This window comes from Procambarus clarkii, chromosome 56, assembly GCF_040958095.1.
Source record: "Procambarus clarkii isolate CNS0578487 chromosome 56, FALCON_Pclarkii_2.0, whole genome shotgun sequence".
Lineage (NCBI taxonomy): Eukaryota > Metazoa > Arthropoda > Malacostraca > Decapoda > Cambaridae > Procambarus > Procambarus clarkii.
The window spans coordinates 31,834,093-31,849,582 of NC_091205.1; the positions used below are offsets into that span (position 1 = coordinate 31,834,093).

Below are 15,490 nucleotides of genomic sequence, written 5' to 3' on the forward strand. Positions count from 1 at the left end.
GGGGGATCTCATAGAAACCCATAAAATGCTAAATTTGGAGGATGTCAATCCGGACAGTTTTTTCAAAAGGTCAGACGTAACACGAACGAGGAGCAACGGGTTCAAGCTCAAGAAACCACAATGTAGGACAGAAAACCAAAGATGCTTTCACCCATAGGGTTGTAAACCCGTGGAATCGCCTACCCGCACATGGCATAACTCTGCTTGGTATTAAAATGCTGTAGCGAGTAATCCTTATACTCGCTCCATTATCTCATTATCTTAATAGCATAACTAATTAGCACTAATTACAGAAGCTACAATCCTTTCCCCAATTACAGATAATACTCTTCTCAGCTTGTTGGAGGGAGCTGAGGTGTAATCACCATATAAGCAAGCGATATGACGAATGGAGGACAGTACAATTTCCCCATTCAACAATGTAGCACTCGGCGTGTACAGTTCTAATCGACCCAAGACGCTACAGCTTCGACACAGAGCAGACAGCAGACTACGACCGCATCGAGCCGCCACGCTCTCGCTCCCCGAGTTCAGACACTCACAATTTGCCATTTGCCATTATCTTAATTATTGTACATGTGCTTAGGGTTCTACTACCCAAAATCATGCATGTCCCCTAATTATGCCATACAAATCTGCTATTAGAACTTTTACCTGAATAAACATTTAATATTCTTTATGTAAAGTAGTACTGTTAATTTAGTACTTGTGACGTGGATTGTTATGGCCCATATACAAGATCTTGCATTTAATTATAATTTACATTATAATTTGATGATGTGGTTTGTAATATTTTCATCTATGTTATTGGTATATATGACAAAACCTCATGTAAATCAGGTCGGTAGGTAGGTGTGTGGCAGTCCGTCTAATTACCCAAAGCTTCTTAGTACAGTATACGTAAGTAATGAAACACTACGATATATTTACTCACTATATTGTTGGTGCTGAATGTAGAACATCATGAAAAAAAAACTTATTTTTACTCTAAACTAACATAATTTTATAGCAAAATTGGAATCATCTAATTACCCAAAGCCACAACATTCTCTCTTTAGCGCATTTATTATGCACCCTATACCCATCTTGTGAGCCGAAGTGGAAAGAGATACAGAGGCTTATTTATTGTCATGTTCCTGCATGCCAATGTGAGAAGGAATCCACAACATTTTTATATTTACCCTCTTGCTAAGTATTCTTATATATCTATGTCTAGCTTCCAAGACAAGCACGTTATTACATGATTGCAAACTGTTTATTGCTCGTAGTGAAGAAAGGGAGTCAGAAATAATTAAGCTGTCTACTTCAGTGTTGTCAATAATTTCGAGTGCTACCAGGCTTAGAATGTAGACTTCCTGTGTTGAACTGCGAGTTAAGTTTCGTATAATTTCGTTATAAAATATGATTATTTCAGAGTAAAAATGTGTATTTCCATGTTCTACATTCAGTACCAACATTATAGTGAGTAAATATATCATATTTCTTCATTACTTACATAATGCTAGGAAGCATCATCTCAAATGAAGTAGTTTCCTGAACCTACTGGGCCGTCATATCTACACTTGAAACTTTGTACGGAGTCTGCCTCCACAACATCACTTCCTGATGCATTCCATTTGTCAACTACTGATACTAAAAAAGTTTTCTGTATCTCATTTGGGCACTCATTTTTCATGTTTACCCTTTTTTTGTGTGTTTTTTGAAGGAAAGCAAAGAAATTGCACATAACTACAACTACAATTTATTTAATAAGCATTTCTAAACTAAACAAAACTTTGAGGGTAATTAATAAAAATAAAAACTAATTTGAAAACAAATCTTTCTTGAGCAACATAGGGATGCAAAATTAACATGACGATGATTTGAGCAAAGAACATTTGCCAACCCAGGGGTAGAGAATACTTGTTATTTTCTCTTTGCTTTGCTACTTAAAGCTACTCAAATCAAAGGGAAGAGTGTTTCTTCCATTTCTTCGTTGTCAGTCTGTGACTCAATGCTGACTACACTGTTGTCACTGTCGGTCTCGGAATCCTCGGAATCTTGACTGTCTGTTTGAAATTTGTTGTACTCTACTTCCCTGTCTTCAGAAAACAGGTTAGTTGCCTCAAATAGTTTAATTTGATAGAATTTTTTCATATTTAGCAAGAGGGCCGTAAGTCCACTGGTTACATGCTGGAATGATGACTTCTTTATTGAGTATTTACCCTGTTCCTGTAAAACAAACACACATCATTATTTCAGGCATTTTTTAAATTAAATGTTTGTTTTCCTAACAAGTGTTTCATTTAAGTAATAACAAAACTCAAAGTACATCATACCATTTGTTCTGAAGTCATTGATAACAGGGCAATCACATATATAGTGATAGACAGTATGTCCTAGCTTTTGTTCACATAGTTTACAACTGGAATGATTTCCATTGGCAGATTCATTACCTGCAGGCACCTGCCATAGATATTGATATCTCAACTTAATTTTGACAATTACCTATAATTACATAGGACAACATCTAAGTGAGATGGTATCCATACAAATCTACCTGAGAAATAAATGACATTAGATGTGTTTAGATAAAAAAAAGTAATTGTTTTCTTGAAGTATTTTACAAACACTAAAAGATTTCTGTTTGTTTTATCAGTCCCTAACTTATACATAAGCTTTAACATACCTGCTACACTGGATATGTGGGATTTCTTGGTTCTAATTGAGTCACATACTAACTCTATCCCCTTTTGAACATCATTTTGAGAAACTGATCTGTTGAGAATAGAGGATACTGTTTACTATAATGTTTACTAAATTCAAACATGTAAAGACCCTGATTAATTAAAAAAAAATTAACTTAAATTTTTAGGCAATGGTCACAATGGCATTTTATGATGGCTGACAATTACTGTACAAGAACTAAACAATTAAAATAATAAAGAAATGTTTTGGCAATTTCATGATTTATGGTACTGCATTGATTTTACAGTACAATAACCTTGTTAAAATATATAAGAGTATTTCAAAACAGTGTTTCTTACTATATATTTTACAAGCAAACCTTTTATTTAAACTCTGGGCTAAGTTGGTTAACTCTGCAATCCAGATGAGAAGTTGTTTTTCATCAAGAGATAAGTCAGCTAACTCCTTTCTTATTAACTCTGCAGCTTCTTTTGCCTATCAACAGGAGGAAAAACTGCCCTGTTAGTATAATAAATGTTGCAATTTTTATTTAATATTTGATATTACAAAAAAAACCAATCCTTACGAGCCTAACTGCTGATGAAGGCTGTTTAATGGCAGTAAATGTTATTTTTATTTTTATTTTTGAACGTTTTTTTTTCCTGTGCACTTATATTAGTGATTCATGATCGTTGTTGCATATATTCAATGAATAAAGCAAATTACTTGCCTTACAAAATCTTGAAGCTAGAACACGAGCTAAAGAGTCATGTTTACGTTGGTTCCAAAAAAATGAAGATTCACTAAGTTCTTCTTCACGCTCTGAAAAAAAGGGACAAAAAATAACTCCCTTCAATGAATATGTAAAATTAAAATAATTCACTTTTATGCAGGCGATGAGTCACAATAACGTGGCTAAAGTATGTAGACCAGACCACTCACTAGAAGGTGAAGGGACGACGACGTTTCGGTCCATCCTGGACCATTCTCAAGTCAATTGTGATGAGGAAGTAGAGACAGGCAATAAATAGGCTAGAGAGAGCTGAGGAGCAAAGTAAGGTGTATTTTAGGGGATAGTAATAATAATAAGAGCTGCAGAGGGCCTATTGGCCCATACGAGGCAGCTCCTATTATAACCACCAAATGAGAAGGAGATAGGAATAAGAAGACGATAGCAAGGGAGCGTAGGAGAAGACAATGAACAGAAAAAAGGGAGAAGAGAGAAAGAAAAGGAAAGAGAAAGAAAAGATAGATAAATGGAAGGGGTAGGCTTATGTTAGGTCACGTTTGTTAGAAAGATTACAGCATTTGAGTATATACTGTAAAAGGGAAGAGTCCACAGCAACAAAGCCAGGACTCAAGTTCATGTTAGGTACATTGTGTATTAGAGCCGATTCAACAAGACGGCGTCTGTGGAGAGTAGAGGCAAGAAAGATTATTTTGGAGGAAGACCAATCTATGGGATGATTAGAATCCCTCACATGGCAGAAGGGAGCATTGTTAGTGTCTGCAGACTTGACACTTCTCTTGTGTTCTTTAAGGCTGTCATTCAGTGTACAGCCAGTTTCGCCAAAGTATTGTACAAGATGAACAGGAAATAGAGTAGACACCAGCAGCAGGAGGAGCATTTTTTTTTTTTTTTGAGGAGCGCTGTGAACTAGATTGCTACGAAGTGTGTTAGTTTGTTGGTGTGTTTGTTAGTTCTTATTCCTATCTCCTTCTCATTCAGTGGTTATAATAGCAGCTGCCTCGTATGGGCCAATAGGCCATCTGCAGCTCTTATTATTATTACTATCCCCTAAAATACACCTTACTTTGCTCCTCAGCTCTCTCTAGCCTATTTATTGCCTGTCTCTACTTCCTCATCACAATTGACTTGAGAATGGTCCAGGACGGACTGAAACGTCGTCATCCCTTCACCTTCTAGTGTGTGGTCTGGTCAACATTCACTTTTATACTATCTATAATTTACTTGCTATATTAATCAAATCCAATTCATATACACAAAGTTGTAGGGTGACACCAGGTGTTGCTAGTTACTGAAGTCATCTTCATTACACATAATAAATATCACTAACAAGTTTAAATAGATTATACCTTCCTCATTGTAACAATACACTATAAACTAACCGGCTTTCAACATGTTTTTGGTGGTACTGTTGTACCGCGACATATAGCTGAAAATTTGCTCGGTTTCTTCACCTGTGGTCAAACCACTTCCGTGCTGCCAGCGTCCTCCATACAAGACCTATAATTAAGATGTAACACAATGTAAAATAATTACAAGGAAAGAATATTAGTCGATTGCTCAAAAATTTAATTATGACTAAATACTTTATTCTGATTAATAGCTTTTTAACCCTAAAATAACGTTACATTTATACCCGTTATTTTGACAAATGATAATTATTTACCTGGCAATACCATGCATGTGCTTTTGCATGCAAAACACCTAGGAACGGCTTTGTCTCCAGTAGGGTGAATTTCTTATTTTTTTCTTGAGTTTTCAGGGCCCATGGCCAGTACTGTACTGGCATATGATGTCCTGGCAGATGTACTTGGCACTTTTGAAGTAATTTATATGGAGATAGTGTGCATAGCCAAAAACCTCACCACGAGTCATATTGCACATTTTGAGAATTACACCATGCCGGCATGATGCAAGGCTTATGCCAGTCTGGTCCAGGGATTTGTGTGTATACGATTCGTTTCGCGCCGCTTTCCACAACGAGACACCACAATTTTGGCTGTTCTGCAAATCAAATATAAATGATATATATTATATATATATATCATATATATTACATATTTATATAATATATATATATATATATATATATATATATATATATATATATATATATATATATATATATATATATATATATATATATATATATATATATATATATATATATATATATATATATATACTTTATATATATATATATATATATATATATATATATATATATATATATATATATATATATATATATATATATATATATATATATATATATATATATATATATATATATATATATATATATATATATATATATATATATATATATGTTACGGACCCGAGCCCAGCGTCCGAGCACGGAGCAGTGACGACCGCGCCATCTGTGGGTCAGCTCCCGAAACCCCCCTCCAAATGGACGACGCCACCTGGTGAGGACGAGATATACTGGCCACAAGGGCTAGTTTCCCGTCCTGATCAGCTCATAACACAGCCGCTGCTGACCTCTGGTGAGGTGGAGCTTAGACAGCAATGCCATCTATGGAGTGGATAGGTGGGCGTTTGTGTCTAAGCCTGTAAATGAGGTGCCCATGAGTGTCCCTATTACTGATGACGTGTCTGATTACAGAGTCGACCTGGGACTGCTGTAATGGAAGTTGGATCAGTCTACCCAAGGCAGCCGTCTTGTCTCCAAGTATTTGCTGCAGCTGCTGTGAGTCGCCCCCCCGGATGAACACTGTGGTGTTAGCCTGCCTGTGAAGTGGCAGTTGAGGGATTGTCATACCCGGGACTGACTGGTGGAGACGCTTAACCACTGGGGTGTTGTGGAAAGGAGAGTGACCTGTGGGATCACACGAGGCTCTTGACTAGGGCTGGATTTGTGGTTGAAGGCCTCCACGACGGTGCCCCCAGTGGAACTGTGATTTGGCTGGCCTGTGGCCAGGGTAGACTCAAGAGAATCGAAGGATTCATCGTAAGGCCACAAGAGGACTAGGAGCTTAGCCTTGTTGAGCACCGTGAACGTCCAGAGTCTTCAGAGGAAGACTACGTTGTGTATAATAGTGTTTCACCCCCCCCCCTTGTGTAACCTTTTATATATTATTTATGGTGACGGTAATAATTATATTATTAAGTTTTTGCCTTTGTCTCCCTTCCCCTTTTATTTTACTTGCGTTACGGATCACATCCCTTGAAAGCCACTACTAGCTTGGGGCCGGATACCCTACCTCTAACAACATCAGAGAAAGAACCCGGTTGCGACCCGAGAGGGCCGTAACAATATACACACACATATATATATATATATATATATATATATATATATATATATATATATATATATATATATTATATAAATACAGTATATATAAAATATATAATAAATAATGAAAAGAACCTAACCTGATGGGTTATATAAAAGTGATATAGACCAACAGAAATATAGCATCTTACTCAATATGGCTTCAGACCCCAAAAATCACCATTCATATGGTGCATGTAGCTCTTGACAAACGTTGAGTACTCTATGTTTTACTTGTTGACTTGCCTGTGGGTTAAAAAAACCTAACTACTTGTTATAATATATATATTTACTCTGTAAACTGTAAGACATCATGACTGTCTTTTCCCAATGGTGTAGTGGGTTAAGACACTCGCCTGGCGTTTCGCGAGCGCTTTGTCCTGGGTTTGTATCCTGTCCTTGGAAGATTTACTGGGCATCAACCCTTAACTATGGCCCCCCCCCCTTCCTGTTTACCCAACAGTAAAATGGGTACCTGGTTGTTAATGGATTTGGTGGGGTCATATTCTGGGGAACATAGGATTAACGACTTGCTTGAAACACTATGCGTGCTAGTGGCTGTACAAGAATGTAAAAAGTCTTGTATATATAAATAAAAATATAAATCTATGTACAGTTTACAAAGTCTGTACACATAATATTTACCTTTGTTTTTAAGCTCTCTATATGGTTAAGGTGATTAGTCACATCATTGTCAGCAGCAAAGACACTCTCTGAACAATATGATTCCCTCAATCCTCTGAAAGAAACAAAATGACAGTATTTACATAATTTACATTGATTTGTTTTCAATTTTGATGATTGTGTAAATATATATTACTTAATGTTGTAATACATGGATAACGCTATTATGTATTGCATGTAAGAATTTTTCAGATATTGATATATTTACATGACGAATAATGTATAGTGATATATAAGTTGCCCTAATAGAAATGTATTAATTGTTGAAAAATAAAAATTTATCTTACAAAAGGAAAATTATTTAAGAACTGTACCTTCCAACTTTTTCATATCGGAATAACTTTTTTTTTCCATCAATATGTATGGCAAATGGGTTAGTATGACAAGCAGGGCACACGGTCTTATTGTAGCTTTGGACATTTGCAAGTTCATACTGCATAAATCTCCACTCCTGGAATGTTCTTTTAGCAGCTTCAACCCCCCCCCCCCTCCCCGCTCAGCTCGTTGTCGCCGTGTGGGGGCTTAGTGGGCGGCTGCCGGAGTGTGATGCTCCTTGGGACAGTCCTCTGTCCTTTTCTAGCCTTGTGCTCCTGCTGCCGTCCTCTCCAATTCTGCTGGGCATCTTTTCCTTTTCCTTCTGTTTCGTTTTTCTCCCCCCTCTTCTCCTATCTGCTTGCCGTTTCCTGCCGACCTTTTGCTCGTTCTGGTTCTTCCCTTGGACTTCTTCTATTTTGACGCCCGGGTGCTTGAGGAGGCATACTCATGCACCCGTAGAACTGCAGTACCCGACGTCGAGAGCGAGGGGAACCTTTTATTGTCAATCCCCACTTCGTCACTGAACCCGATCTCGACGGACTGTCGGTTTCTTAAGGTGGCGTTTGTGGGGCGTATACTCGCGACGCACCCCTAGGAGGCCCCGACAAGATCGGCGATAGCTTCTTGTTGGGTGTCCTGCCTCTAATTGTGGCTCCATGGTGGGTGTGGGGGCACATTCGTGAGTGAATTCTTCTTTCGTCAAGATGATTACCCCTGCTTCGGCTTCTTCTGGTTTACCTTCTCAGGCTCGTGGGGTGGGCGACCAAGCCCCCGAGTCGGTCCGTATTGGAAGACCGGGCTCTGTAGCCTCCGCTGCATTGGGCCCCGACCTTGCTCCTCCTTTGGCCTCTCTGACTCCTTCCTCTGGCTCCCCTCCCTCCTCTGTGGTTGGGTCGAGCCCCAAGCCCCCAGTGGTGACTACCTCGTCCCCTGGCGCGGCTCCTTCTCTAGTTGTAACTACTGCGCCTTTTAACCCCTCTCTCTCTGGGGGTTCTCACCGCCGTCCTCGTCACGGCCGCCCTCGCTCGATTCCTTCCAGTTCTGCTACCTATCAAGCCTTGTTTGGTCCCGCTTCATGGGCCAAATATTTTGATCTCCTCCCTCTTGATTCTGCGCCTCCTGACGATTTCTCCCTCCATCGACATCTCATTGATTCCGTGGATGCCTCCATTACTTTCAACCCCACTCGTCTCGGTACACGTGTCGTTGCTGCTCCTTCTCAGGATGCTGCTTCCCGCTTGGCTGCCTTATCCTGCCTTGGCGAGACCCCCGTTCGGGTCTCGAAGAACGCTCAGTTGAATGCCAGTGTTGGCACTATTTTGCTCCCGCCCCATGTTGCGACCGGTGTTCGGGACCTGCGCGACTGCCACGACGATATTCGACATATCCTCGCTGCCCAGGGCCATTCTATTCTCCAGGTGGACACGTTTACTCGTCCCCCTCGTGGTAGTCGCCGTCAACCCCTCCGGGTTGTGAAGATTACCTTTGATGGTAGGACCCTTCCACCCTCTGTCATTCTTGCTGGTGCCAGGTGCTCTGTCCAGGAGTACATTCCTTCTCCTCGGCTCTGCAACAAGTGCTGGAGGTTTGGGCATGGTGCCCTCCGCTGCTCCGGGACTGTCTCTCTCTGTCCTTTGTGTGGTGGCGAAGGTCACTCTAAGTCGGAGTGCGCTTCTCCCCAGGCTCGTTGCCTCAACTGCGGTGAGGCCCATCCTACCTTCTCCCGTGCGTGTGTCCATTACAAGCTTGAGGCAGCCGTCCTCAACTTGAAGCACCGGGAGCGTTTATCTTTTCCTGAGGCGAGGCGCCAGGTTCGCCGGCTCCCGCCTTATGCTAATATCTCTTATGCTCGCGTGTTGCGCTCTTCCTCTCCTCGTCCTTCCCGCCTTCCTCGGACTCACAACCGTTTCCGGGCCTTGGACCCTGATGCGCCCACTGCCCCCTCCTCTGTCCCTTTGGGTTCTCTCCCGAAGGATCCTCCTCCTGGTCCTCTGTCTGGGGTTCCCCTTCCTTCTACCCGGTCTGTCGTGTCTTCTGTGTCTTCTTCCTCGTCCCCCTCCGATCCTCCTTCCCATCCTCTTCCTCCATCTATCGGCTCTCCCCACCGCCTGTCGGTGCGGGCGGATGTCCATCGCTCTCCTAACGGCCGTCGTGTGTGCTCTCGTTCGGCTTCTCCTGTTGAGACACTGGAATCCGTTGCCCGGTACGTGGTTGCTGGGACACCGGTCTCTTTAAGTCAGAAGCGTAAGCCTGGCTCCTCTCCTTCCTCTTCCCCGGCGGGTAAGAAGGCTTCGCTTTCTTCCTCAGCTCCTCCTTCTGGCTCTGTTGCTCCTTCCCCTCCCGTTTCAGTGCTTGCGCCCCCTGTTCCTGCTATGGAGGTTTCTTTGGCCCCTGCTTCCCTTTCGGTTGCTGCTCTTGCTGGGGTGCGCTCCCCTCTTTCTACTCCCCCTCTTCCTGCTGCTGTCCTTGACTGCTCCTCTCCGTTGTCTCCTCCTCCTCCTCCTCCTCCTCCGGACCCTGCCCGCCCACCTCTGATCTGTTCTCCCGTTTCCTTCCCTCCGTCTTTGCTCAGTTTACCCATGCCCCCTAACCCTGACTTTGCTGACCCTGATCCCGACCCTGATATTCTTTGACGTGCTCTGTTGGTCTTTCGCCTTTGTTTCTTCCTTGTTCTCTGTTTTTGTCCTTTCTCTTCTCGTCGTTGTCCATTCTTCAATGGAACGTTCGAGGTTATTACGCCAATTTCCTCGAACTCCAACTTCTGGTTTCGCGGTTTTCGCCCCTTTGTGTCTGTCTCCAGGAGCCAATGCTTGGTGCTCGTCCTGGTCGTTTTCGTGGCTATTCCTTTCTCTCCCCCCCCCCAGCCATTGCTGGGGCTTCTAATTCTTCTGCTCTCTTGATTCGGGCTGATGTTCCCTTTGTTCCTTTACTTTTTCCTTCGCCTCTCCATTGTTCTGCTGCTCGTATCTTTGTGGGAAAATGGTACACAGTTTGTTCCATTTATCTCCCCCCGAGTGTCCCGCTCTCTCTTCCTGATTTGAAACACCTCCTAGACTCCTTGCCGGAGCCTGTGCTCCTGCTGGGTGACTTCAATTGTCGTCATTCTCTTTGGGGTGACGTTCTGACGAATACCCGGGGTCGCCTCCTTGAGCCGTTTCTCCTCTCTTCTTCCCTGTCTCTTCTGAATTCTGGTGAGCCCACTCATTTGGACTCTCGAACTCGCACCCTTTCTTGTCTTGATCTTTCTCTCTGCTCTTCTTCTCTTTACTTAGATTTCACGTGGCAGGTTCTTGATGACCTCCATGGAAGTGATCATTTCCCCATCCTTGTTTCCTTTTTCTCTTTTCGCCCTTCCCTCTCTTTCCCTAGGTGGCAGTTTGCTAAGGCGGACTGGACCCTATTTTCCCTCAGTGCTACTCTCTCTGACCTCTCCCTTCTGCCCCTCTCTCGCGCTCTCCTCCTTTTTCATGACACTGTCTTCGACGCTGCCCTCCGCTCTATTCCTCGCTCTTCCTCTCGGGGTCCACGGAAGTGCGTTCCCTGGTGGAATGCGGACTGTGCTCGGGCTCTCCGCTGTAAGCGTGCAGCCTGGAAGAAGCACCGCCGTAGGCAGACGACCGATTCTTTTCTTTTCTTTCGGAAAGCGAGTGCGGTGGCCCGTAGGGCCATCCGTACGGCTAAACGTGAATGTTGGGCATCTTATGTCTCAACAATTACGTCCGAAACCCCTCTGGCCCAGATCTGGAAGCGTATCCGCAAGATAGCGGGTAGGTTCGTTCCCGATGTTTCACCGGTCCTTCACCTCCATGATACTCTTGTGGCGGACCCGTTGCAGGTCGCTTCCGAACTGGGTTCCCACTTTTCTTCTGTTAGCTCTGGTCTTCATCTTCCCCAATCTTTCCTTCTTCGTAAACCTGTCCTTGAGTCTCGTCCTTTAGATTTCTGCACTCATCTTCAGCTTCCCTATAATGATCCCTTCTCTCTCTCTGAACTTCGTTCTGCCCTGGCCCTCTGCGGTTCTACGGCGGCGGGCTCCGATGGTATTCATTATGAGATGCTTCGCCATCTCCCTCCGGGCACGTCTCAGTATTTACTGAGTCTGTATAATCGGATCTGGGAGTCGTCGTCAGTCCCTGAGGACTGGCTCGATGCCGTTGTCCTCCCTGTTCGCAAACCGGGGTCTCTGGGTACTTCCCCTAAGGACTTTCGCCCTATTGCTCTCACAAGTTGTGTCTGCAAACTCTTTGAACGTATGGTTATCGTTCGTCTGATGTGGTTCCTGGAACACCATCACCTCCTCTCCCCTTCTCAATTTGGTTTCCGCAAGTGCCGCAGCACGACAGATGTCCTGGTGAACTTGGAGGTCTATATTCGTACTGCTTTTGCTGCGAAGACCTTCGTTGTTGCCGTCCTTTTTGACCTAGAAAAGGCTTACGACACCACTTGGCGTTATCATATCCTATCTCAACTTCATTCTTTTGGCCTTCGTGGTCATCTCCCTCTCTTTCTCCGCAGCTTCCTCTCTCGTCGTTCCTTTCGGGTGCGCCTTGGTACCGCTCTCTCTCCCTTTTTTCAGCAATACGAAGGTGTGCCCCAGGGTAGTGTTCTGAGCACTACTCTTTTTCTGGTTGCCCTCAATGGTCTTCTTTCCTCTCTTCCTTCTGGTGTATTCTCCGCTCTCTATGTCGATGATCTTACCCTTTGTTGTCAGGGTGATGATTCGCCTTTCCTTCAACGCCGGCTTCAACTTGCCATTGATGCCGTGTCGTCTTGGGCCACAGGTCATGGCTTCAAGTTCTCTACTTCTAAGACTTGTGCCATGACTTTTACGCGGAAACGGGTTGTTCTTCGTCCCTCTTTGTCACTTTATGGTCATCCCCTTGAATACAAAGATTCCGCGAAGCTTTTGGGGTTATTCCTTGACACTCGTTTGTCTTGGTCTCCCCATATCTCTTACCTCCGTGTTGAGTGCTCTAAGGCCCTTACCCTCCTTCGGGTCTTGTCCCATACTTCTTGGGGGGCAGATAGGCGCACTCTCCTTGCTTTACATTCCTCTCTCGTCCTGTCTAAGCTCGATTATGGTTGCCCTGCTTACTCGTCTGCTTCTCCTTCTACTCTTCGCCGTCTTGATGCTTTGCACCATACTGGGTTGCGTCTCAGTTCTGGTGCCTTTCGTTCGACTCCCATCCTTAGCTTGTATGTTGACACTGGCTTCCTGTCTCTCCGGGACCGCCGTGATCGCTACTGTCTTCGCTATCTTGCGCGGTCCTTGCAACATCCTTCCTCTCGCCTCTGTCGTGCTTTAACTTTTACCCCTCCTGCGGTTCCTGTTCCTCTTCACCACCTCCCTCTTTCTGTCCGGTTATCTCGCCTACAGGATTCTCTTTCCGTTCGTATTTCTGATGTTTCTCCTCGTGTTGTTCCTTCTTTGCCCCCGTGGAGGGTCCCTCTTCCGCGGTTTTGTACATCCTTGACCCGTATCACTAAAGCTTTTACCCCTCCTACGGTTCTAAAACGCCTTTTCCTCGAGCACTTTTCTTCTCACTCCCGCTCCGTTTCTGTCTTCACCGATGGGTCTAAGTCAGCGGACGGTGTTGGCTACTCTGTTGTTTTTCCTGATCGCACTTATATGTGTCGCTTGCCTCCGGAGACTAGCATCTTTACAGCGGAACTTTATGCTATTCTCTATGCTCTTCGTCTCCTGCTTTCTCGTTGTCAGTCTTCCTTTGTGGTTGTTGTTGACTCTCGTAGTGCCCTCATGGCTCTCGGGTCCTTTAATCCGGTTCATCCAGTAGTTGTCGAGATCCAGCATTGGCTGTTTCTCGTTCACAGTAAATTTAAGTCGGTTGAGTTTTGTTGGGTTCCCAGCCATATTGGTGTGTCTTTAAATGAGCGTGCGGATGCTGCTGCCAAGGAAGCTGTCCGCTCTTGTCCCATCTCTCGCAAGGGCATTCCGTATTCCGACTTTTACCCGGTTATCCATTCCTCAGTCCTTTCCCGTTGGCAGGCTTCTTGGTTGTCTGTTACTGGTAACAAGCTCCGTACTCTTAAATGTTGTGTTTCCTCGTGGCCGTCCTCCTTCCACCGTAACCGGCGGTGGGAAACAGCTCTGGCGAGGTTGCGTATTGGCCATACTCGCTTAACCCATGGTCACTTGATGGAGCGCCGCCCTGCTCCTTATTGTCCTAGTTGCATTGTCCCTCTTACGGTCGTGCATGTCCTTCTTGAATGTCCTGACTTCCAGGACGAGCGTGTGTCTTGCTTTCCGACCGCCCCTCGCGGTCACCTGTCCCTCGATAGAATTCTTGGTGACTCGGATACTTTTGATATCGTTCGCCTTATGCGTTTTTGTTCTCGTATTGGCATCCTTGGTGATATTTAGCGCCCTCTGATTATTTTGCGTACTTGATGGTGCTACATAGCCTTCCCGGTTTGGTGCCTTCTTTTGATAATTACTTACTTACTTACTTAGCAGCTTCAAAGTTGATGCAACCATCCTGAAATATATACTGAATATAGAATTTGCATGGATTAGCCCCATATATTGGGGGAGTGGGTAGCACAAGTTATAGTGCAAGATTGAACAACTACGTTCCCAGCCTAGTACTGGGAACCTGGTTCCCAGCCTAATACTGGGAACCTTGTTCCCAGCCTAGTGCTGGGAACCTAATTCCCAGCACTAGGCCCCGATGTGGCTAAGCCATGCAAGTTGCATGAGTTAGCCATATATATTGGGGGAGTGGGTAGCACAAGTAACAGTGCAAGTTTGAAGAACTACGTAGGAAACTATAAGGATGAAATTAATGCTTTTTAGTTTTACTTTTGAATAATGTTTTGAACAGCTGGACAGCTTTTAATTCAATAAAGAGTTTACCAATTAGGAGCAATAACCAATTACTTTATTTGCATAGAGAGTAAAAAGGCTTGGTAAAAAGAAAAGTTTTCATATGTAAAGAATTTTTTGGTTTACATACGCCAGTCAGTAAATGTCCCATTAAGGTCACCAGTCACAGTTGGTGGCAATGCTTCATAATATTCACTGGCCCAGGAAAACCTATCATGGAATGGGTTTAAAAAATGTTTTTTCATATCACAGTGGTAGCAGAATAGGCGATGACAATCTTCACATTTGATGCTGGCTTCAATCATACATTTGAAGCATTTTGTGTCTGTCAAATGAAAATATTTGAAAACATATGTTCAAAAATATCGCATCTTTGTCAAAAAAGACTTCTGTACAGTTTCAGATCATGCAGAATTAGGAAAAAAAATATGGTCTATACGTATACATAAACATTTTTCATTAGTGATAAAATGCTTCAGGTATATTTAAAACGAAGTATCCACTCTCTATTCAAAAAATATCACTAAAAAAAATGCAAATATAATAAGTTGTAATGTAAACTGATATGCTGATGTAAATAGACAATATGCTTATAAGTATTGTGTATGTACCTTCAACTGGAACAGCGTGCCTACACACCTCAAATAGAATTGACCGACTTTCTTCCCAAGAAATTTCAGCCTTCATTCTTCTTTACTGCCATTGAGAAATCTTCATTTGCGATTCTTGGATTTTTTTTATTTCTGCAGCAAGTTCGGCAGTGGCTGAAATTATTATACTTTAATTATAATCTTACACTGATTTTTAGACTATCTTCTATAGCTATTTTAAATTTCACTCAAACTATAAGTCAATATTTTGACCAAAATATATTTTTATATATAAATTTAAATAATTATATATATATATACAGTATTTATAATTTATAATAATA

General features: G+C 43.0%; 1 protein-coding gene across 1 annotated transcript; it reads right to left on the reverse strand.

The window, feature by feature from the left end:
- Window positions 1-1,938: 1,938 nt before the first annotated feature.
- On the reverse strand, window positions 1,939-14,208 carry LOC123770917 (uncharacterized). The gene is made up of 7 exons (XM_069306125.1): window positions 14,177-14,208; window positions 7,359-7,452; window positions 4,798-4,915; window positions 3,398-3,489; window positions 3,047-3,162; window positions 2,532-2,757; window positions 1,939-2,211 (listed from the first exon to the last, which is right to left on the reverse strand). Exons 1-7 carry the CDS (start codon window positions 14,206-14,208, stop codon window positions 1,939-1,941), a joined length of 951 nt encoding a protein of 316 aa, XP_069162226.1.
- Window positions 14,209-15,490: the final 1,282 nt, after the last annotated feature.

Bases quoted from the DNA above. Each gene is read 5' to 3' on its own strand.
- LOC123770917 (XM_069306125.1), bottom strand. From the start codon at position 14,208: ATGGTTGCATCAACTTTGAAGCTGCTAAGTAA. The intron at 4,916-7,358 runs GTAAATATTATG...TCTTAATTATAG, and splicing joins TAGAGAGCTTAAAAACAAAG to GTCTTGTATGGAGGACGCTG. The intron at 2,758-3,046 runs GTTTGCTTGTAA...TATTCTCAACAG, and splicing joins GCCCAGAGTTTAAATAAAAG to ATCAGTTTCTCAAAATGATG.